The 24,820-nt window shown below is 45.0% G+C and overlaps 2 protein-coding genes and 1 long non-coding RNA gene across 5 annotated transcripts in view; 2 read left to right on the plus strand and 1 right to left on the minus strand.

Moving 5' to 3' along the window:
• The window catches only part of LOC122541742 (nuclear factor NF-kappa-B p100 subunit-like), a 63,385-nt gene extending 61,385 nt beyond the window's left edge, over positions 1-2,000 (plus strand). For both annotated transcript variants that reach the window (XM_043678638.2, XM_043678639.2), the window contains exons 22-23: positions 238-349; positions 612-2,000. In XM_043678638.2, the coding sequence (XP_043534573.1) occupies positions 238-349; positions 612-718 (219 nt within the window). In that variant the 3' untranslated portion in view covers positions 719-2,000. The remainder of the gene's footprint in view (positions 1-237; positions 350-611) is intronic.
• A 7,795-nt stretch (positions 2,001-9,795) lies between these two features.
• On the plus strand, positions 9,796-23,771 carry dnajc9 (DnaJ (Hsp40) homolog, subfamily C, member 9). The gene is made up of 6 exons (XM_043678637.2): positions 9,796-9,862; positions 11,103-11,305; positions 12,353-12,493; positions 21,145-21,399; positions 22,448-22,534; positions 23,377-23,771. The coding sequence occupies exons 2-6, from the start codon at positions 11,126-11,128 to the stop codon at positions 23,488-23,490; spliced, it is 777 nt and encodes a 258-aa protein (XP_043534572.2). The 5' UTR covers positions 9,796-9,862; positions 11,103-11,125; the 3' UTR covers positions 23,491-23,771.
• LOC148137462 (uncharacterized) overlaps positions 21,397-24,820 on the minus strand; it is a 44,473-nt gene continuing 41,049 nt past the window's right edge. For both annotated transcript variants that reach the window (XR_015754262.1, XR_015754261.1), the window contains exon 3: positions 21,397-22,115. This is a non-coding gene — a long non-coding RNA (uncharacterized LOC148137462). The remainder of the gene's footprint in view (positions 22,116-24,820) is intronic.

Consider the following 24,820-nt stretch of genomic DNA (forward strand, 5'->3'; position numbering starts at 1 on the left):
CAGAGAGTCTTAAACCAGAAGGCCAATTTTTGAGGCAGTGAATTCCTGTTTCCTATGATGATCTCTTGCCAGACTTCTCTTTCACTGCCCTGTCTCATTCCTGTAAATTCACACTGATTATCCAGTGGGGCATTGTATTTACTCATTGACAGAACATGGAGTGGTTTCAACTGTGCTGATGTGATAGATTAATATTGAAAAATGAAGATGCGAATCTCTCTCTCGGTGTCTCTCCAGATTTCGGGTGGAACAATCGAGCAGTTGGTTAACGCACTACAGTGTTTGGGATTGAAGACAGCTGTGAACATAATCCAGAAAACAGAAACATATAAAGCACTTCAGTTGTCAGGTATGTGTTGTGTGCTGTTAAAGTGAATATTGGAGTGAAGGAATATTGCTTCTGTGCTGATTTCATTCAATGAGAGTTAGGGGCTGGAGGGCAGTGTGGATTCTGGGGCGGAAGCATCACATAGTGGCTGGGGTTATGAGGGATTGGGGGATGAGGGTTGAGGCCAAGGTTTTGGGGGCGAGTGGTCTGGGGAACAGGCCTTCAACCCATGTCCCCTGGTTTGTTGTGGAAATTGAAATTGAAAAAAATCTGTTTCTTGCAGATGCGAAGCAATCAGTGGACAGTGCCTATGAGAGCGGCTCACAACAGGTCATCAGCTCAAAAGATCATTTGAGTCCCACGACCCAGACTAGTGACCAGAAAGCTTAACAGGGAGCAGGATTTCATGTTTCTACACAACTGAAAGGAAAAAAACAGTGATCATCGTTTCTGCAAACAGTAACAAAATGATCCTTTAAAAAGAACATGTTTGTGATTTGTCTACCTTTAGATTCTGGCCTGTTTATATTAACAATCGACGAGTGATTTTGTCATTGCTAGTGCGTCAGGATTGATGGTTATTTCAGTCTCATTCACTAATTGCCTAATCCGTTGTGGGGTTCCTCCCAGTGCTCTAAAGGGTGGAGCACAGACTTCAGTGTGAATTATACAACAGATTAATGTTTACACGTCTATGTTTATGCTAAAGAGTTCGCATTCAATAAAGAACACAACTGGAAGTTGTCTCTTGCTGTGTTGGCCCAGTGACTGGGTTTCATTCATGGAGAACTGGGCTGAGAGATGGCACAATGAAGCCCAGGCCTGACAATGGGTCCAATTCTCTTCCTCATCCTACCTTTCTGTCAGGTTTCAGGCTCTCCCCACAACCTATTGTATAAACCACCATATTCCTGATGATGATATTCGAATGTTATTAATCAGATAATATTGGTGCTTCATCAGGAAGGGGTCACAAACTGGTTTTGAATTGGAAGCTGCTCTCTCACTACCCTCTCTCAGGCACTCTGACACTTGCCTTGGCCTCACTGTTTCATTACAGAGGAAGAGTGAAAAACAATAAGAGGAAGATCTACCTGTAAATGTGGTCACTTTGGGGACCACAGTCTATCAAAAGGGCCCTCATCCAGAGCCACGGTCTGTACTTCCAAACTGACCTTTCTCTAGTGTTCTGTGGGAACTGGATAACCAGCAGGAGATGGAGTCACCAGTGCTCAGTTTCCCTCTCAGTCTAGTACTGATCTGTTTTATTTATCTTTTTTGTTTGTTTAATTTATGATTTTATAGTGTAAGATGCAAAGATTAGAGGTGTAAATGTGCGCTGATTAGTTTAAGCTAAAATCAATGGAGCTGATATTGCTGGAGTGCCTTTCAATGATTTGGTTCAGACCAGTTCAATCTGAATCAAAATACGTCCACATAAAGCAGGTGATTGTAAAAGCATCACTTTTTAAGCATATCAATTTATTTTGGTGAAAGAAATATTCTGCTGTCCTTACGCAGACTTCTTGTGGCAGTTGGCTGACTGCCAATAATCACTGTATCCTCATTATTAGTGTAAGTGAAAAGTACTGTTAATATACTTTTGATAATGTTTTCTGTGGCTTAAATTCCTTCAGGATCTTTTATAAAATAAAATAATTATAAAAACCAATGAATTTGCACTAGGATTTTCATTAATTTTGCTGCTGAATTTATGCATAAGTTGAATCTTATGATTCATCACAATATCGGATGCAGCACCAACTACAATGTACAAAAGGAAACTGAATCATTACAAGAGAAAGATTAAGATTATTTTAGTAGCAGGTGACACTGAAAGATGGAATGAAATGTGGACGTATCAAAGTGACTAGCAGGAATAGTGGCCTATTAAACCTGTCTTGACACTCCTGATACCCGGAATATATTAACTACACGTCTCCACCCTGCTTCGAAAGACAAGTACATGTAGACCTGTGTATGCGTTTCTCCCAATCAACTCATCTTGTGGGACAGGTAGAAGACATTCCCAGGGACAATAGAGGGGGATTTAAAAAAAACTATGAAACTTTTGTCTCTGACTCCTTTCGATAACTAGAATGTGTTAGTGATCACATGAATGTTATCAACAATTACCTGTTGATCCACTTTCCTTCCTTGTGCTGGGATCACTGCACAACCTGTCGATTGCTCTCTTGTAGCCGGAGAGTTAGCACCCTCTGAACCAGGATAGGCACTTGCTCCTTTGGCTGTTATTTTCTTGTTCTCTCAGTCTCCTAAGAAAGTATTTCTGAGGCTGAATTTTAAGTTTGTGCCATACCCACAGTGGCTAAAGGAGATTCTTGAATTCAAGACTGTAAGTTGCTGCTGGTCTCACCTGGCAATGCTTCTTTTGGCTGAATAGAACTTATATTCCTGATTGTGACATTATAGCAGTCCGAATCTCTCTGAATACTGCATCGGGGTCTCACGGACAACAATGCTTAGACAGTGTATTATCAAAAACATCTAACTGTTGTGATGAGAGAAAAACTTATCTCTTCTGCTCTTATTTCGCTTTCAGCCAAAAGCGAAGCCTTCACTGGCCATTACTCCTTTGTTCAGTTTGAATACCTCCCCTCTTTGTCCCCAACATGCCTTTTATTTCATTGAGGTACTGTGTGGTCTCATTGAGCTGTACCAAAGTGAACACAACATACAAACTGTGCAAACATTCTCACCGGCAGCTGCAGAACTTCCAAAACACACATTCTTCACTTCTTATTTTGTCTCTCACTCCAGGTTCCTCTCCATCCCTAAGGATGATGATGCTCTAGAGCCTGGCAGTGGATAAGCCTGTGCTCTTGACTACAGAGAGCAATAGAAACAAAGAAGATAGGACAGGAAGAGGCCATTCGACCCTCGAGTCTGCTCCACCATTCTATATGATCATGGCTGATCATCTAGCTAAATACTCTAATCCCACGCCCAGCAACTGCACCCCTTCACCACCCCACCCCCACCTACACCTACCTCTTATCGCTAGATCCCTTTAGCCATAAGGGCGATATGAGAAAATGGGGACTGCAGATGCTGGAGATCAGAATCAAAGAGTGTGGCACTGGAAAAGCACAGCAGGTCAGGAAGCATCCGAGGAGCAGGAGAATTGACGTTTCAGGTATAGGCCCTTCATCAGCAATAAGCCTTGATTTCAGGCTTACACCTGAAATGTCGATTCTCCTGTTCGTCAGCTGCTGCCTGACCTGCTGTGCTTTTCCAGCACCACACTCTTTGACTATATCTATCTCCTTCTTGAAATCATAATGTTTTGGCCTCAGCCACTTCTTGTGTTCATCAATTCCACAGGTTCCCTACTCTCTGGGTGAAAAGGATTTCTCCTCATCTCAGTCCTAAAAGGTGTATACCTTATCCTTAAACTCGAACCCCTGTTTCTGGACTTCCCACCATCCAGAATATCCTTTCTGCAAGTAACCTGTCTAGTCCTGTTATGATTCTTCGAAACTCCATTAAAAACCATCCAAACTGACACAACCTGAATTAGAAGGGGACTAATATACTGGCAGGGAGATTTGCAAGAGCTGCCCAGGAGGATTTAAACTAGTAAGGTGGGGGGGGTGGAACCCGGGGAAATAGTGAGGAAAGAGATCAACCAAAAAGTAGCAAGTGAAACAGTCAGGGCAGGCAAGAACAAAGCAGAAAACAATATATGACTGCTAAATTAACTGCATTTACTTCAATGGAAGAGGCCTAATAGGGAAGGTAGATGAACGCAGGGCATGGTTAGGAACATGGGACTGGGATATCATAGCAATTACAGAAATGTGGCTCAAGGATAGACAATACTGGCAGCTTAATTGTCCAGGATATGAATGCAAAAGGAAGGATAGAAAGAGGGGGGAGTGGGCAAGAGAGGAGGGGGAGTGGCGTTTTTGATAAGGGATAGCATTACATCTGTATTGGGGAAAGATACTCCTGGAAATACATCCAGGGAAGTTATTTGGGTGGAGCTGAGAAATAAGAAAGGGATGATCACTTTTTTGGGTTTGTATTATAGACCCTCTAATAGTCAGAGGAAAATTGATAAACAAATTTGTAAGGCAATATCAGCTATTTGTAAGAATAATAGGGTAGTTATGGTGGGGGATTTTAACTTTCCAAACAGACGAGGACTTCCATGGTGATAAGGGTTTAGATGGAGAGGAAGTTGTTAAGTACCTAAAAGAAAATTTTCTGATTCAGTATGTGGATGTACCTACTAGGGAAGTGCAAAACCTGACCGATTCTTGGGAAATAAGGCAGGACAGGTGACTGAGGTGTCAGTGGGGGAGCACTTTGGGGCCAGCGACCATAATTCTATTTGTTTTAAAAATAGTGATGGAAAAGGATAGACCAGATCTAAAAGTTGAAGTTCGAAATTGGAGAAAGGCTAATTTTGACGGTGTTAGACAAGAACTTTCAAAAGCTGGTTGGGGGCAGATGTTTGCGGGTAAAGGGACGTCTGGAAAATGGGAAGCTTTCAGAAGTGAGATAACGAAAGCCAGAACCAGTATATTCCTGTTAGGGAGGAAGGAAAGGCTGGTAGATGTAGGGAATGCTGAATGACTAAAGAAATTTGGTTAAGAAAAGTTTGGTTAAGAGAAATGAGGAAGCATATGTCCGGTATAGACAAGAGAGATTGAGTGAATCCTTAGAAGAGTATAAAGGCAGTACAAAGTTAAAAATCACACAACACCAGGTTATAGTCCAACAGGTTTAATTGGAAGCACACTAGCTTTCGGAGCGACGCTCCTTCATCAGGTGATTGTGGGCGGCTCGATCGTAACACAGAATTTATAGCCTACATGATTTCCCTACATAAGAGGGAAATCAGGAGGCAAAAAAGGGACATGAGATAGCTTTGGCAAATAGGGTTAAGGAGAATCCAAAGGGATTTTATAAATACATTAAGAACAAAAGAGTGGTTAGGGAGAGAATAAGGCCCCTCAAAGATCAGCAAGACAACCTTTGTGTGGAGCCGCAGGAGATGGGGGAGATACTAAAAGAGTATTTTGCATCAGTGTTTACTGTGGAAAAGGACATGGAAAATGTAGAATGTAGGGAAATAGATGGTGACATCTTGAAAAATGTCCATATTACAGAGAAGGAGGTGTCTTGAAATGCATAAAGGTGGATAAATCCCCAGGACCTGATCAGGTGTACCCTAGAACTCTGTGGGAAGCTAGGGAAGTGATTGCTGGGCCTCTTACTGAGATATTTGTATCATCAATAGTCACAGGTGAGGTGCCAGAAGACTGGAGGTTGGCTAACGTGGTACCACTGTTTAAGAAAGCTGATAAGGAAAAGCCAGGGAACTATAGACCAGTGAGCCTGACATTGGTCGTGGGCAAGGCTTTGGAGACAACTCTGAGGGATGGGATTTCCATGTATCTGGATTGATTAGGGATGGTCAGCATGGTTTTGTGCATAGGAAATTACGTCTCACAAACTTGATTGTGTTTTTTGAAGAAGTAATAAAGAAGATTGATGAGGGCAGAGCGGTCTACATTATGTATATGGACTTCAGTAAGACATTCGACAAAGTTCCCCTGGGAGACTGGTTAGCAAGGTTAGATCTCATGGAATACAGGGAGAATTAGCCATTTGGATGCAGAACTGGCTCAAAGGTAGAAGACAGAGGGTGGTGGTGCTTTTCAGACTGGGGAGCTATGGCCAGTGGAGTGCCACAAGGATTGGTGCTGGGTCCACTGCTTTTTGTCATTTATATAAAATTTGGATGTGAACATAGGAAGTATAGTTAGTAAGTTTACAAATGACACCAAAATTGGGAGGTGTTGTAAACAGTGAAGAAGGTTACCTCAGATTACAATGGGATCTTGATCATATGGACTGAGGAGTGGCAGATGGAGTTTAGATAAATGCGAGGTGCTGCAATTTGGAAAAGCAAATCAGAACAGGAATTATACACTCAATAGTAACGTTTGAGGGAGTATTGCTGAACAAAAACACCTTGGAGTGCAGGTTCACAACTCCTTGGAAGTAGAGTCGCAGGTAGATACAATAGTGAAGAAGGCATTTGGTATGTTTTCCTTTATTGGTCAGAGTATTGAATACAGGAGTTGGGAGTTCATGCTACGGCAGTACAGGACATTGATTAGGCCACTTTTGGAATATTGTGTGCAATTCTGGTCTCCTTCCTATCGGATGTTGTGAAACTTGAAAGGGTTCAGAAAAGATTTACAAGGGTGTGACCAGGGTTGGAGGATTTGAGCTATAGGGATAGGAGCATCAGAGGCTGAGGGATGATGTTATAGAGGTTTATAAAATCATGAGGGTCATGGATAGGATAAATAGACAAGGTCTTTTCCCTTGGGTGGATGAGTCCAGGACTAGAGGTCATAGGTTTAGGTGAGGGGGGGGAGGGGGTAAGATAGAAAAGAGACCTAAGGGGCAATGTTTTCACACAGAGGGTGGTACGTGTATGGAATGAGCTGCTAGAGGAAGTGGTGGAGGCTGGTAAAATTACAGCATTAAAAGGCATCAGGATGGGTATATGAATTAGGAAGGGTTTAGAGAGATATGGACCAAATGCAGGCAAATAGGACAAAATTAGGTTAGGTTATCTGGTCAACAGGGATTAGCTGGACCAAAAGGTCTGTTTCTGTGCTGTACATCTCTATGACTGTGTGACTCTAACCGCTCCTCATACATTAGCCCTGCATTCCCAGGAATCAACTTGGAAAACTCTCACCACACTCCTCGAGTGCAAGAGCATCCTTCCTCAGATGAGGAGACCAAAACTGCACATAATATTCCAGGTGTGAACTCTCCAAGGCCGAGTATAATGCAGCAAGACATCCTTGAACGATATCTTTTCTTCCAGCTGCACTGTCCCATACTATTTACAATTCCCTATTTGAATGGCCCCTTATACTCCAGTGCTATGGCAGTTTGCTCATTCATCTTAATTTCTTGGCTACAAAAGGTACAGGTGCAGGACAACAGCTGAGGGCTCCAAACTCCAATCCTACATTTTGCTCTTTCTCCTTAGTAAATCATTATGGCTTAGTACCAATTTTTATTTGGTCATGCCAAATGCACAGTAGGACATTTTATGACGTTAAAGTTGCTGTAAACATTCACCATGTTTCATGGTCAGACTGGATGGCTGGCGTGAGTTTTACACATTTACAGATTTGGGATTGTTTTCCTTGGAGCAGAGAAGGCCAAGGGGGGAACCTGTTTCAGGTGCAAAAATATTCTGAGGGATACAGACTGGGTAGACAGGGAGAAAGTGTTCTCCTTAGTAGAGAGGTCAATAATAAGCAGGCGTACCTTTACGCTAAGAAGGTTGAGAGGATAATTTAAGGATATTTTTCACCCAGAGGGTGTTGGTTATCTAGAGGTCACTGCCTAAAATGGTGATGCAGTTGAGGATCAAGTTACACAGGAAGGAGCTGAGATCTAGGTCTTGGAATTTAGAGATGGGTTTGTTTGGAATTACGGTGTTGAAGGCGAAACTGTAGTTAAAAAACCTGATATAGGTATCCTTGTTATCCAGATATTCCAAGGATGAGTGTACGGCCAGGGAGATTGCCTCTACTGTGGATCTGGGAGAAAGTGAGCACTGCAGATGGTGGAGATCAGAGTCGAAGAATATGGTGCTGGAAAAGCACAGCCGGTTAGGCAGCATCCGAGGAGCAGCAGAATCGACATTTTGAGCATAAGCTCTTCATCAGGAATGATGAAGAGCTTATGCTTTAAACAACGTCGATTCTCCTGTTCCTCGGATGCTGCCTGACTGGCTGTGCTTTTCCAGTACCACACTCTTCAATTCTATTGTGGACCTGTTGTGCCAATAGACAAATTATAAAGGATCAAGATAATTTGATAGGCTGGGATTGATATGAGCCATGACTAACCTCTCGAAGCACTCTCGTAACACTGGACAGTAGTCATTGAGGGTTGCTGCAGGATTTTCTTTTAGCAGTGGGTTGATGGTGTTCTTCTTAAAGGAGGGTGGGGACTTTAGATCAGAGTAAGGACAGGTTAAAGACATCTGCAAATATTCCCACCATCTGGTCTGCACAGGATCTGAGTGCATCTGAGTATTCCAAAATTATCACCTCTTGTAGATCGCTGAACATGAATCATCTTTTCTACGTCTACTTTTGTCAATCTCCTTTAGCATTTTATATACCTCAATTTTTCTAAATTCAAATGAATATTGGCCTAATTGATCAATTTCTCTCATAAGACAAGCCACTCATCTCTGGAATCAATCTATGTACCTCCTCAGAAGTGTCTTTAATGCAACTACATTCCTCTTCAAAGAAGGGGAGTAAAATTGTGTGCAATACTCCAGATTTGGTCTCACTAATGTCTTGTACAGTTGCAGTAAGACGTCCCTACTTTTATTGTCAAGAGTAGGGTGGTGCTGGAAAAGCACAGCAGATCAGACAGCATCAGAGGAGCAGGAAAATCAATGTTTCAGGCAGGAGCCCTCCATTAGTAAACTACTTTTATACTCTATTCGTTTGGCAAAAATACCAACATTTCCATTTGCCTTTCTTCTTATCTGTTGTACCTACATTCTAGCTTTTTAGCTTCCTGCAATTCATGTACAAGGACACTTTGCACTGAAGCATTCTAAAGTTTTTCTGCATCTAGATGATAAATTGCCTTTCTATTCCTCTGACCAAACGGATGAATTTCATACATATCCACATTAAACTTCATTTCTATTTCTTCATTGCAAAGTGGTTTTTGACCTATTTTAATGTCATCTGAAAATTTGACTATAAATACATTTTAGGACTGCATCCAAATCATTAATATGGATTGTGAATAGCCAGGGCCCTTGGCCCAAATCCTGTGACCCCACCAGTTACACCTTGTCAACCAGAAAAGGGACCCATTTATACCGACCCTTTGCTTTCTGTTGGTTAGCCAACCCCAATCCAAACCATTACATTACATTACATTACATTACCCCTAATCCTGTGTATTAATCTGTAAGGTCCTGGCCTTGCCTTTGTGGGCGGCACGGTGGCACAGTGGTTAGCACTGCTGCCTCACAGCGCCTGAGACCCGGGTTCAATTCCCGCCTCAGGCGACTGACTGTGTGGAGTTTGCACGTTCTCCCCGTGTCTGTGTGGGTTTCCTCCGGGTGCTCCGGTTTCCTCCCACAGTCCAAAGATGTGCAGGGTCAGGTGAATTGGCCATGCTAAATTGCCCGTAGTGTTAGGTAAGGGGTAAATGTGGGGGTATGGGTGGGTTTCGCTTCGGCGGGTCGGTGTGGACTTGTTGGGCCGAAGGGCCTGTTTCCACACTGTAATGTAATCTAATCTAAAAAAATCTAAAAAAAACCTGACCTGTCCCTTTAAGAACCTGACCACGCCCTTTAAAGTTAAAGGGTCGGGGGCGGGGCTCCGTCCACTTCCGCAGAAACACTTCCGGGTAACAGGATTAAAACTTCCGGTAACGTCAAAGTGTCAGTGGCGGGAAAATAAATCAGAGAGAAAAAAAATCTTGAGGGTGAGCGACTGAAATAGGAAGACAGAAAGACAGACAGACAGACAGACAGACAGAGAAAGAAAAAGAAAAAGGAAGGGAGGGAGAGGTAGTGAAACGGTTGGGGGTAACAGACAGGGGAGAGGGAGATGGGGAGGGGGAGAGACAGCTGGGAGGAGGCAGACAGGGAGATGGGAGTGGGCACATATGGGGTGGGGAGAGACAGGCAGGGGGGCGGGGGGAGATGGTGGCAGAGGTTGGGAGGTGCAAGGAATGGAGATTGAAAGAGACAGGGAGGGAGTGCAGAGAGACTGGGTGGGGGTGCAGGGAGACTGGGAGGGAGGGAGACAGGGAGGGAGGGAGACAGGGAGGGAGGGAGACTGGGTGGGGGTGCAGGGAGACTGGGAGGGAGGGAGGGAGACAGGGAGGGAGGGAGACAGGGAGGGAGGGAGACTGGGTGGGGGTGCAGGGAGACTGGGAGGGAGGGAGGGAGACAGGGAGGGAGGGAGACAGGGAGGGAGGGAGACTGGGTGGGGGTGCAGGGAGACAGGGAGGGAGACAGGGAGGGAGGGAGACTGGGTGGGGGTGCAGGGAGACAGGGAGGGAGGGAGACAGGGAGGGAGGGAGACTGGGTGGGGGTGCAGGGAGACTGGGTGGGGGTGCAGGGAGACTGGGTGGGGGTGCAGGGAGACAGGGAGGGAGGGAGACTGGGTGGGGGTGCAGGGAGGGAGGGAGGGAGACTGGGTGGGGGTGCAGGGAGACTGGGTGGGGGTGCAGGGAGACTGGGTGGGGGTGCAGGGAGACTGGGTGGGAGTGCAGAGAGACGGAGGGAGGGAGGGGGTGCAGAGAGACGGAGGGAGGGAGGGGGTGCAGAGAGACGGAGGGAGGGAGGGGGTGCAGAGAGACGGAGGGAGGGAGGGAGGGGGTGCAGAGAGACGGAGGGAGGGAGGGAGGGGGTGCAGAGAGACGGAGGGAGGGAGGGAGGGGGTGCAGAGAGACGGAGGGAGGGAGGGAGGGGGTGCAGAGAGACGGAGGGAGGGAGGGAGGGGGTGCAGAGAGACGGAGGGAGGGAGGGAGGGGGTGCAGAGAGACGGAGGGAGGGAGGGAGGGGGTGCAGAGAGACGGAGGGAGGGAGGGTGGGGGTGCAGAGAGACGGAGGGAGGGAGGGAGAAAGAGAATGTGTGTGTATGTGCTGGTGCCCATTTTGTTGATATTTAGTTTGGGTTGGGGAATCTGTCGCTGACAAACTGTGCTTTCTTAACAGGTACCTTCAGAGCTGGCTTGGTCATGGGTCTGCTGGAACAATGTGAGGAGACCTTTGGGACATCAGACCTCTACCAGGTTTTGGGTGTGAGGTCAGGAGCCTCGGAGGGAGAGATCCGAAGGGGATATCGGAAGGTATCTCTCCAGGTTCATCCTGACAGGGTAACAGATGTGGAGAAGGAAAAGGCTACTGAGAAATTCCAGGTAATTTTGGTCAGTTGGCACTGTTCATCCAGAGAAACTGCAGCTTCTTGAAACACGGTTCAGGAGTGTGCTGGAATACTCCCTGCTTACCTGGATGAATGCAGCTTTCACAGCACTCAATAAACTTGACATCGTTCAGGACAAAGCAGTCTGCTTGATTGGCACCATATCCACAAACATCGACACTCTCCATCACTGATGCTCAGTAGCAGCAATGTGTGCCGTCCGTAAGATGCACGACATAAATTCACAAGGCCTCTTAGATAGCACTTTCTAAACCCGTGCCCACTTCCATCTAGAGGGACAAGGACAGTAGATACACGGGAACACCACCTTACCCTTCAAGTTCCACGCCAAGTTCCTCTTCAAGCCACTCATGATCTGAACTTGAAAATATATCGCCATTGCCTCAGTGTCACTGGGTCAAAATCCTGAAGTTCCTTCCCTAAGAGCATTTTGGGCCAACCTACATCCCATTCACTGCAGCAGTTCAAGAAAGCAGCTCACCAGCTGCTCAAGGGCAACTAGAGTTGGGCAATAAATGCTGGCCAACCGACATCCTCTAAAATAATAAAAGCAAAAATACATTAATTCAGTGGTTGAGGATTTGTCCTTTCAGTGCCTCTCAGGGTGGTCCCCTCACCCATACAGAAAGAAGAGCATGACATTGAGATGCCACCTCCTTCCTCGGCTGGATGTTTCTGTTGAAACACGAAGCTGTGTCTATGCACCCAGGAATCATCCAAGAAATGGTCATTACCAAGCAAAACCACAGTCCAAACATTAAATGGTTTTTTCAACTCACTCTAGTCTAAGTCTGTCTTAGAGCCCAGAACCCAAACTGAACTCTGACTGTCATATAGTGAATAGTTATGATCTGAGCATTGGACTGGATGGTTACCAGTGTGGGTGCTGCATGAGGACAGGATACAACTCCTTTCTGACTAGAACTTAGTCTTAGAGTGTAATCTTTTGAGAATCTACTTTTGAATACTTCTGAGTCCTTCTGATCATTGACACAGCTATCCCTGCTTGTACTTCCAACAGATCCTGGGTAAAGTGTATGCTGTGCTGAGTGATGGGGAGCAGCGTGGACTATATGATGAACAAGGTATAGTGGATGAAGAGGCAGATATTGTAAAACAGGACCGTGACTGGGAGGAATACTGGCGACTGCTTTTTAAGAAGGTACCAGTAAATATAACCCTGGGAAGAGCTCTCGATAGACAAGCAGATGTCAAACAGCTCAGTGACTAGTGCTAAACAATAGCACAAGGTCAATCAGGATCCAAATGCTCAATGAAGTTGCATTGTGTTTAGTTCTGGACACTGAGATATTGCAGTACAGGGTCAGCCATGCTGTTGATTCCTCATGACTTGAGCTCAGAGTTAAGAAGAAGAACCAGAAGACACAGGAATAAGAATAGGCCATTCAGTCTATTAAGCCTGCTCTGCTTTTCAGTAAGATCATGGCTGATCTGATAATCCTCAACTTCACTTTCCTTCCTTTCCCCATAACCCTTAAATAATTTACACAGCGCCAGAGACCCGGGTTCGATTCCCGTCTCAGGCGACTGACTGTGTGGAGTTTGCACATTCTCCCCGTGCCTGCGTGGGTTTCCTCCGGTTTCCTCCCACAGTCCAAAGATGTGCAGGTCAGGTGAATTGGCCATGCTGAATTGCCCGTAGTGTTAGGTAAGGGGTAAATGTAGGGGAATGCGTGTGGGTGGGTTGCACTTTGGCGGGTCAGTGTGGACTTGTTGGGCCGAAGGGTCTGTTTTCACTCTGTAATTAATCTAATCTAATCTAACTTCCACTCTGTTGATGTAGATCGGGGTGATGTTCTCCTCCTTTCTGTGGCTCAGTTGTTAGCGGTGCTGCCTCACAGCACCAGGGTCCTGGGTCCTGGGTTTGATTCCCGCCTGACTGTGTGGAGTTTGTACATTCTCCCCGTGTCTGTGTGGGTTTCCTCCGGGTGCTCCGGTTTCCTCCCACAGTCCAAAAATGTGCAGGTCAGGTAAATTGGCCATGCTAAATTGCCCACAGTGTTAGTCAGGGGTAAATATAGGGTAGGGGGTAAATATAGGGTAGGGGGGTGGGTTTCTATTCAGAGGGGCGGTGTGGACTTGTTGGGCCGAAGGGCCTGTTTCCACACTGGAGAGAATCTAATCTAAAAAAAAATCTACAGTGGCAGGGACCCGAGTTTGATTCCTGCCTTCTGTAACTGTCTGTGTGGAGTTTGCACAATCTCCCCATGTCTGCGTGGGTTTTCTCTGGGTGCTCTGCTTTCTTCCCACATCCAAAGATGTACAGGTTAGGTGATTTGGCCATGCTAAATTACCCATAGTGTTCAGCGATGTGTAGGTTAGCTGTATTAGTCAGTGGTAGATGTAGGGTGGGGGGAATGGGTCTGGGTGGGTTACTCTTCAGAAGGTCGGTGTGGACTTGTTGGGCTGAATGGTCTGTTTCCACACTGTAGGGATTCTATGATTCTGAAGTCAATGATCAGTTCTTTTGCTGAAAATGAGAGAGAGAGGTTGTTATTATTACACCAGAACACCAAGTCCTCTTTCTCCTTTCTGTACTCTGACTTACCGTTGTTTGATATCCATTCTGCCACAGTGGTGTCATCAGCACACTTGTAGATGGCATTCATTTGGAGTCATGAGTGTACAGGAGGGAGCTGAGAGCGTATCCATGGTGGGGGGGAGCTCCAGTGTTGAGCATTATCATGGAGAAGGTGCAGTTACCTCTCTTCACTGATTCCAGTCTCTGGGTCAAGAAGCTGAGGATCCATTTGCAGAGGGCAGAACCGAGAGTTTTGAGATCAGTCTTGAGGGGCTAATGGTGTCGAAGTGGAACTGCAGTGAATGAGTAGGAGTCTGATTGTAGGTGTTTCATTGTTGTCGAGAGATAAGTGCGGGATTAGGGAAACTGCATACTCTGTGGACCTGTTATGTTGGTAGGCAAATTGCAGGTGATTGAGGCAGCTGGGAAAGTAGAGTTGATGTGTGCCATAACCAGCCTTTCAAAATACTTCATGATTATGAAGGTCAGAGCCATTGGTCGGTAGTCATTAAAATATGTTGCATGTGGTTTCTTTGGTACTGGGACAATGGTGATCTTCTTGAATCAGGTAGGAACTTTGGCCTCGAGGAGGGAGAGGTTGAAGATGTCAGTGAATACCTCTGTCAGCTGGTCCACACAGGATCGAAGTGTATGGCCGGTGACTCCATCTGGGCGCGTCACATTCCTTGAGTTGACTCCCAGGAGGACTGATCTGACATCTGCAACGGTGTCTGAAGAGATAGGTGCGTCTGGGGCTGTCGGGGCAGATGACACCGCCCTGCAGGCATTCTGTTCAAACCGAGCATAGAAGATAGTCAGCTCATCAGGGAGGGATGTGTTTTTGTCCACTATCTTGCTCTGCTCCATTATGTTGGTTAGGCCTCACAATGGGTGGCGGATGTCCGTATGGTTGGTTTGGGCCTCTACCTTATAATGCCTCTTGACATTTCTGATGGCTTTGCAGAGGTCATACCTGTATAGATCTGTGTCTTCTGACTTGAACGCTGCACAACTGGCCTTCAGTAGGCAGTGGCTTTCCTGGTTCATCCAAGGTTTCCAGTTGGGGAACTCCCAGATTGACCTCTGATATGCATTCCTCCATGCATTTGCTAATGTTCACAGTACTCCAGCTGTTGCCTGATTATGAGCAAAATCAGTATATCTCTTTTATACTCCATCCTAGCCTTTTGGAAGAGTTGAGGTTCTTCATAGTTCAGCCAATGCTGCAGGCTGATGTACAGGCCCAGGTATGAATTAGGAGAGGAGGGGGTTATTTCCCCTTTGAGTTTGCTCTGCCATTTAATAGGACCATTGCTATAAAGTCATAGATTCATACAGTACAGTAAAGGCCCTTTGGCCCATCGCGTCTGCACCAACAATAACTACCACTAAAGGTGCACTAATTCCAGTGCCCTGCACTTGTTCCATAACCTTGAATGTTATGATATTTCAGACACTCATCCAAATACTTTTTAAAGGTTGTAATGTTTCTGGTCTCCATGACCTCACTGGGCAGTGCATTCCAGATTCTCACCACCCGCAGAATGATAAAAAATTTTTTTCCCAAATCCATGTTGAAATTCCCATCTCTTACTGTAAAACTATGCCATCTTGTGATTGATCCCTCAACCAAGGGGTCCAGCTGCTCCCTTACTCCTCATAGTCGTACACATCTCAATCGTGTCCTCTTTTAGCCTTCTGTGATCTGAGGAAAATAGTCCACACCTGTCTAATCCCTCCTTATAGCTCATGGCTGCTGTGATTGGGGCCTCAGTTTGACATTCCTGCCTACCCTCTATAACTCTTGTTCATTTGGACATCGTTTGCAATAGTGATAGTACCAGAAAAGCGCAACCCCCACAATATTGTACTTGGGTCTTCAGTTCAAATCTTCCCCACCAAAAAATCTATCGACTCTTACCTTAAAACAATTCAGTGACCCTGCCTCTGTCACTCTCTGGGGAAGAGATCAAATTTGGGAGAGGGAAATTCTCATTTCTATCTTAAATGGGCAATCACTTATTTTTAAACTATGTCCCCTAATTCAAGTCACAAAGGAAAGCATCCTTTCAGCTTCTACCCTGTTGTGTCCCTTCAGCATCTTAAACATGTTTCCATTAGATCATTTCTCATTTGTTTAAACTTCACTTGGAGCTACAGGATCAGCCTGTCCAGCATTTCCTCAGATGATAACTTGCCCCATCCTGGGATCTGGGCCGTGGGTCAGGATTATTTGCTGGTGTTGGTCTAGTGTGGACAAAGTCAGAAGTTGTAGGACACCAGGTTATAAGTTCAATAGTTTGCTATGAAACCACAAGCTTTCATAGCACTGGTCCTACGTCAGGTGAAGTGGAAGGATGCACACAGGCACAGAATTTATAGGCATAGTGATCATTGCATGATAATTCCAGGTATTTAAGAGTGTCAAAAGATAGTACAAATGTTATGAGTGGATGTTGACAGACTGAATCACAAGTCATAGTCATAGAGATGTACAGCATGGAAACAGACCCTTTGGTCCAACCCATCCATGCCAACCAGATATCCCAATCCAATCTAGTCCCACCTGCCAGCACCCGGCCCATATCCCTCCAAACCCTTCCTATTCATATACACATCCAAATGCCTCTTAAATGTTGCAATTGTACCAGCCTCCACCACTTCCTCTGGCAGCTCATTCCATACCTGTACCACCCTCTGTATGAAACGTTGCCCCGTAGGTCTGTTTTATATCTTTCCCCTCTCACCCTAAACCTATGCACTCGGTTCTGGGCTCCCCCACACCAGGGAAAAGACTTTGTCTATTTATCCTATCCATGCTCCTCATAATTTTGTAAATCTCTATAAGGTCACCCCTCAGCCTCCGACACTCTAGGGAAAACAGCCCCAGCATTAGATTACATTACAGTGTGGAAACAGGCCCTTCGGCCCAACAAGTCCACACCGACCCGCCGAAGCGAAACCCATCGATACCCCTACATTTACCCCTTACCTAGCACTACGGGCAATTTAGTATGGCCAATTCACCTGACCCTGCACATCTTTGGACTGTGGGAGGAAACTGGAGCACCCGGAGGAAACCCACGCAGACACGGGGAGAACGTGCAAACTCCACACAGTCAGTCGCCTGAGTCGGGAATTGAACCCGGGTCTCAGGCGCTGTGAGGCAGCAGTGCTAACCACTGTGCCACCGTACCGCCCACAAACGTTGGCATGTTCAGCCTCTCCCTATAGCTCAAATCCTCCAACTCTGGCAACATCTTTGTAAATCTTTTCTGAACCCTTTCAAGTTTCACAACATCTTTCCGATAGGAAGGAGACCAGAATTGCACACAACATTCCAACAGTAGCCTAACCAATGTCCTGTACAGCCGCAACATGAACTCCCAACTCCTGTATTCAATACTCTGACCAATAAAGGAAAGCATACCAAACACCACCTTCACTATTCTGTCTATCTGCGACTCCACTTTCAAGGAGCTATGAACCTGTATTCCAAGGTCTCTTTATTCAGCAACACTCCCTAGGACCTTACCATTAATTGTGTAATTCCTGCTAAGATTTGCATTCTCAAAATGCAGCACCTCACATTTATCTCGATTAGATTAGCTTCCCTACAGTGTGGAAACAGGCCTTTCGGCCCAACAAGTCCACACCGACCCTCCAAAGAGCAACCCACCCAGACCCATTCCCCTACATTTACCCCTGACTAATGCACCTAACACTACGGGCAATTTAGCATGGCCAATTCACCTGACATGCACATCTTTGGACAGTGGGAGGAAACCGGAGCACCCGGAGGAAACCCATGCAGACAAGGGGAGAATGTGCAAACTCCACACAGTCGCCCGAGGCTGGAATTGAACCTGGGACCCTGGTGCTATGAGGCAGCAGTGCTAACCACTGAGCCACCATGCCGCCACGTGCCACCTCTCAGCCCATTGGCCCATCTGATTAAAATCCTGTTGTAATTTGCAGTAACCTTCTTCACTGTCCACTACACCTCCGATTTTGGTGTCATCTGCAAACTTACTAACTATACCTCTTATGCTCACATCAAATTAATTTATATAATGACAAAAATTAGTGGACTCAGCACCGATCCTTGTGGCACTCCACTGGTCACAGGCCTCCAGTCTGAAAAACAACCCTCTACCACCACCACCCTCTGTCTTCTACCTTTGAGCCAGTTCTGTATCCAAATGGCTAGTTCTCCCTGTATTCCATGAGATCTAACCTTGCTAACCAGTCTCCCATGGGGAACCTTGTCGAACGCCTTACTGAAGTTCATATAGATCACATCTACCGCTCTGCCCTCATCAATCCTCAAACTCAATAGGACAGTAGTGGGAGACTGTGTATTGAGTCGGAAGAGATAGGAGAGGTCTTGAACAAGTACTTCTCTTCAGTATTTACGAACGAGAGGGACCGTATTGTAGAAGAGGAGAGTGTGAAATGGACTGGTAAGCTCGAAGAGATACCTGTTAGGAAGGAAGATGTGTTGGACATTTTGAACAACTTGAGGATAGACAAGTCCCCCGGGCCTGACGGGATATATCCTAGGATTATGTGGGAAGCAAGAGAGGAAATTGCAGTACCGTTGGCAATGATCTTCTCGTCTTCACTGGCAACGGGGGTGGTACCAGGGGACTGGAGAGTAGCGAATGTTGTGCCCCTGTTCAAAAAAGGGAATAGGGATAACCCCGGGAATTACAGGCCTGTTAGTCTTACTTCTGTGGTAGGCAAAGTAATGGAAAGGGTACTGAGGGATAGGATTTATGAGTATCTGGAAAGACACTGCTTGATTAGGGACAGCCAGCACGGATTTGTGAAGGGTAGGTCTTGCCTTACAAGTCTTATTGAATTCTTCGAGGAGGTGACCAAGCATGTGGATGAGGGTAGAGCAGTGGATGTCGTGTACATGGATTTTAGTAAGGCATTTGATAAGGTTCCCCATGGTAGGCTTATGCGGAAAGTCAGGAGGCATGGGATAGAGGGAAATTTGGCCGTTTGGATAGAAAACTGGCTAACCGGTCGAAGGCAGAGAGTGGTGGTAGATGGTAAATATTCAGCCTGGAGCCCAGTTACAAGTGGAGTTCCGCAGGGATCAGTTCTGGGTCCTCTGCTGTTTGTAATTTTTATTAATGACTTAGATGAGGGAGTCGAAGGGTGGGTCAGTAAATTTGCAGATGATACGAAGATAGGTGGAGTTGTGGACAGTGAGGAGGGCTGTTGTCGGCTGCAGAGGGACTTAGATATGATGCAGAGCTGGGCTGAGGAATGGCAGATGGAGTTCAACCCTGCCAAGTGTGAGGTTGTCCATTTTGGAAGTTAAAATCCCCAACCAGAACCACTCTATTATTCTTACAGAGAGCTGAGATCTCCTTGCAAATTTGTTTCTCAATTTCCCTCTGACTATAATACAATCCCAATAAGATGATCATCCCTTTCTTATTTCTCAGTTCCACCCAAATAACTTCCCTGGATGTATTTCCGGGAATATCCTCTTTAAAGGTAATCAAAAATGTCAGATAGAGTCATAGCGATGTACAGCATGGAAACAGACCCTTTGGTCCAACCTGTCCATACCGACCAGATATCTCAACCAGACTTTCAATTCATTCAGAAATGGGGATGTATATGTTTTTAAATAATTAAACATAATAAGGTTTCCTCTCTTAACATGCTCTTCCCACAATATGTCTCTCTCTCATTTTAATTGTAGTGTGATAATTGACCTGGTCTTTAATGCCTCACAATCACAAATGATGTCAGTAAAGTGTCAATAGCTGAATAGCAAGTGAAGGGATGACCTATGAGCTGATTAGTTGAGGCAGAGAGATAATTACAAAAGAATTACAAAAATAAGGTGGTGCTAGAGACAACCATAAAGGCTGGAATAACATCTTGGGTATAAGAGTCACAGGGTAAGGGTCTCGCCAAAGTAACAAATAAATCAAAATTATATAGACTAATTAAGTTGGTGAGATCATAATAAGTTATCACGGTGATAGCGTCACAACAGAACAGTTAGGAAGATTTTACAAACACAGAAGTGTGGTGAGGTTACATGTAGCGCAACATGACCCCAAGCTCACGGTTGAGGCCGTCTTCATGGGTACAGAACTTGGCTCACGAATCTGCATTGTTCCGTATCTCGAAGGCATTATTTGAGATAACGTCATTCTCAACCTTTCAATTTAACTGGATCTCTTTGTGATTGTGCCTTTACTGGCTTTAGATTGCAACGTTGTTCTCATTTGACGTCAGTGCTGGAGGGAGTTATTCTGAAAGTTTGAGATTCTCTGAGATCAACACTCTTCTGCTATGTTATTGCTCCTTGGCTTGCTGGGCTGGCCTTTGGGATGGGAGATTTTCATTGGTAATTATTTGCTGCTATTGGGATGGGAGATTTTCATTGGTAATTATTTGCTGCTATTAAAAATAGTTTTGGCCATTGTCCAGGGAATGGAATTCTAGGAGCAGAATCCTGCTCTGATCTTCGTGTTCTGGAAGGTCTGTATACTTACTCACTGGTGTCATTGCAGGGGAGGATGGTGCAGTAACTATTTAAATTCTAAACCAATCAAATTGATATTTTGTATGCAAAAATGAGTATTGTCTGCACAAATGAGTACCGTGGTATATGAATATCAGTGGCTGTGTGATGCCAGGTTTGTAGGCTGTATGTCTCAAAGGCTGCTTGTTTAAGGCAAGCAAAGTACTGATTGCATCTAACCAATTTAGGATTGTCATTTGGGTTTGCATTGTGATGTACCAGCATGTACTTGAAGACTCTGTATTAAACACAGCCATCTTCATTGTGGACAGAGAATATGTGCATCCACGTCACCTGTTTCAACTCAAGGTAGTTGACAGTATTTGCTGGTTAATTTCTCAGGGATCAGAGTTAATCTGTCTAGTTCAAAGTGTAACCCAGCCTGGCAATTAATTGTCAGTCGTCATTAATTGGTGCATTCTTCACGGCAGCATTTGTACCCATGTGCCCCCACTTGCCAACCAGTTAGCATTCTCCTCTTGCATTATAAATGTTGGTTTGCCCCTTAAGTTGGTATTCTTGCAAATTGTCCTGGTGAGTCCAGGGTGAAAATCTTCAACAATGTGCCTTTGATTATAACCTGTGACAGAGCTGTCGCTGTCAGGCTGTGGAATTGCATGTCCCATTGTGGGGATTACTGGCTTTCATGTACTGCTATGTAATGTACTGTTGGCTTCCATTGGTGATCCTATGGTGTTTGTGCCGTGCCCAGGTCACAGTGGCTGACATTAAGGAATTTGAAGCGAAGTATAAAGACTCCGAAGAGGAGATGACAGATATAAAACAGGCATACCTGGATTTTGAGGGGGACATGGATGGTATCATGGAGTCGGTGTTGTGTTCCACACCCGAAGATGAATCACGGATACGAGCAATCTTGGAAGCTGCCATTAAGGCACAAGAGCTCCCAGCCTACACTGCGTTTACAAAGGAGACTGCAAGCAAACAGAGAGCCCGTAAGAGGAGGGTGAGGGACTTTATTTTTACTCTGTTTATCCATTATAAAGTGATTTGTTACAACCATTGTCCTGCAGTATAGCAACAGATCTGATCTGTAATCAGATGGTTGTTAACCAGTGAACTCTGAAATGAAGTTGAAGCTCAGTCATTGAGAAGCTGTAGGTAAAATGCAGCCGACATGAGTGTTCTAATCCTGGTCTCCATGCGGAAGCTGTAGTGTTGTTTGTTGAGTTGAAGCATATCAAACACATAGGTCCATAGTTTCCACCAAGTTGTTCTGATTTCCTCAGCACAAATCCACTTTAAATCAGCTAAATGAGCTCAAATGGTTGTGGAATTTCAAGTGCAAATCGCATTCTCTCAAACCTAATTTCAGTAAAACTTGTGCTCGTTCGACTGCCCATGAAACTGCGTGCTTCAGCCGGGGTGAATAAGTGTTATTTATTCAAATGTTTAAATTGGTTCACTGGATGTGGGCATTGCTGCCTAGGTCAGCATTTATTGCCCAGGGAGCAGTTCAGAGTCAACCACGTTTTTTGTAGCAAAAGTGAGGACTGCAGATGCTGGAAACCAGAGTCTAGATTAGAGTGGTGCTAGAAAAGCACAGCAGGTCAGGCAGCATTCAGGAATATGATGAAGGGCTTTTGCCCGAAACGTCGATTTTCCTGCTTCTCGGATGTTGCCTCACGTTCATTGTGGGTCTGGAATTGCATGTAGATCAGACTGTGTAAAAAATGACCGATTTTATTCCCTGAAGAGCCATATGAACCAGATAGGTTTCATGGTCATCATTACACTCTTAATTCCAGATTTTAATTGAATCCAGACTCCTCCACCTGCCATGGTGGGATTTGAACCCAGGTCCCCAAATCATAACCAGGGCCTCTGGATTAATAGTTTAATAATACCACAGGGCCATTACCTCCCCCCTAAATAATAACAGAACTATTAGCAGTTAATATCAGTGTGTGGGGTTTGGCTATGAGGGCAGTGTAACAGCAGTGTTGCATGCAGACAGTTTCTATTTCTTGCTAATCAGTATCTCATGATGACAGGGTGACCGAGAGGCCAAAGAGGCTGAAGTAATGAGACAGGAGCTGGGACTGGAGGAGGGAAATGACTCCCTCAAACTACTTATACAAGTAAGTGAGTCAGCAGATTGTACCAGAAATATTATGACCCAGACAAACTCTATCAATCTATTAGTCCTCACATTGGGATTGTTGCCCTATGGGGTAGCACGGTGGCTCACAGCGCCAGGAACCTGGGTTCGATTCCCAGCTCAGGCAACTGTCTGTGTGGAATTTGCACGTTCTTCCCGTGTCTGTGTGGATTTCCTCCGGGTGCTCTGGTTTCCTCCCACAATCCAAAGATGTGCAGGTTAGGTGAATTGGCCATGCTAAATTGCCAGTAGTGATGGTTGCATTAGTCAGGGGTAAATACTATATCGAGGAATGGGTCTGGTGGATCACTCTTCGGAGGGTCGGTGTGGACTTGCTGGGCTGAAGGGCCTGTTTCCACACTGTAGGGAATCTAATCTAATCTATATCTGTGCCATGACAAGACAGTATTCTGCCAGTTTCCTGAATTTGTGAAATGCTGAAACTTCCTCCAGATCAGCCTGGGTGCAGTGTGTGGTCATAGTGATCATTGCAACAAGACTTGTCCTTTGCTACAATGGTCTGCCCATCACAGCTCAGTGGATAGCATTCTGGGGACTGACTGGTTGTGCTGCAGGTTCATTGCAGCCAAAATTCTGTTCAGGCTCAGAATCTCACATGTCAGGCTATGAACCTGTGGCTCCCTCAGAACACGTCCTTTTCCAGCCTAAGAAACAACAGCAACCATCTGGCTCATTAAGTCCCCCCACCCAATCCCCTACCCTTCCTCCTAATGTTCCCTTGCATTGCAAGAAGTTGGTCCTACTTATTTCAGGTAAATGTTATTTGGATGAAAGGTTGCTGATGGATGGTTGTATCTTCAGAATAAGCAGAAGGACCGGGAAAAGCAGATGGACAATTTTCTGGCTGCGATGGAAGCAAAGTACTGTGCAAATTCACAAAAGGGAAAGAAAGGTGCCAAGAAAGGAAAGAAATAAAAACAAATCCAATTTGAAGGTTGCCACATTAAGAAGGATCAGCAAAAGACCCAGTGATCTAAAGTCGAGGTGATGATTATTTTGCTCCTGGTTGGACAATTGACTTGTGTTTTAGCTTTTTGCTAAAGAATGAATATTGTCCTTGTCTTTGTAAAGTAATCTGATCCCCTTTCTCTGCTGTGCACTTGTTGGTATATAATGAGAAAGGAGTAATGACTGGATGATCTTGTTTTGTAGCAGTGATGTGTAGCTGGAGAATAAAGTTATTTTTTGTAAACATCTTTTTCTGTTTCCTTTCATGACTATTGTACCACAACAGCCTCCAGCATTTACCTTTTATTTAATGAACAGACCACCAAATCACCCAGTTAACAAATCAAAACCGACAAATGACAAGGACTGCCTACTAAGGGCTCTGCGGTATTAATGAAGTGAAGGAAAGGGAGGGCTTAAATCAAAATAGAGTTGTTTGGGGGCATAATGCTCTCCATCCCCTATGATGGCCACCCATCCATATCTCTCTCTCTCTCTCTCTCTCTCTCTCTCTTTCCCCCCCCCCCCCCCCCCAAGTCGCCAATGCATGTTCCTTCTCCAAGGATTTGTGAAAATCTTTACTAAAAAAATTGCATTAAGGACAGCTGTCATTTTTAAACATTATCAATTTGTAATTATAGCTTATCTTGTGTGGAGATAGCATCCTTCAGTTAAATACATAATTCTTTTCCCCCGCAAAGTAGCTCCTCCACTTCCTCATGGTGCTGTCATGAAAAACAGTTCTCCATGCGCAGGTCTCACTGACGTACAGACCAACACACATTAGCTCCCTCTAGGGTACAGTCTTACACACACACACTGGCTCCCTCTGGAGTACAGTTCTGCACACTGACTTAAAACTAGGTTATGTTCCACAGGCCCAGATTCTCGTGTGGGTACAGTTCCGCATGCACTGCCCTTTGGTTAAACAGGCATAGCAGGTTTGGAAATGTCAACTTGGGTTTTGCAAAATGAAAATCTTATTTGATAGATTTACTATGAAAATGTACCTACTCGATGAAAGCAAGTCAGATGTAGTGTACTTGAATTCCAGTTGCCATGCAAAATAATAGGGGAGGGAAGCATTATACTTTGCATTAATTAAAAGATGGACAGAAGCAAAAAGTGGATGTAAATGGTGAATTTTCAAGTTTTCATAACTTGTACAGCTCTGCAAGCATCAATGCTGTGATTTCTATTATTTGCAATCTATTTTAATGATGACCTGGAGATCATCTGAGAGCAATATAGCAAAGTTTACTGTTAAAACACATTTTGGTGGGAGGGTAAGCTGCAA

This window comes from Chiloscyllium plagiosum, unplaced genomic scaffold (assembly GCF_037043375.1).
Source record: "Chiloscyllium plagiosum isolate Xiang-an unplaced genomic scaffold, Cpla_swu_hap1 HiC_scaffold_43, whole genome shotgun sequence".
Taxonomy (NCBI): Eukaryota; Metazoa; Chordata; class Chondrichthyes; order Orectolobiformes; family Hemiscylliidae; genus Chiloscyllium; species Chiloscyllium plagiosum.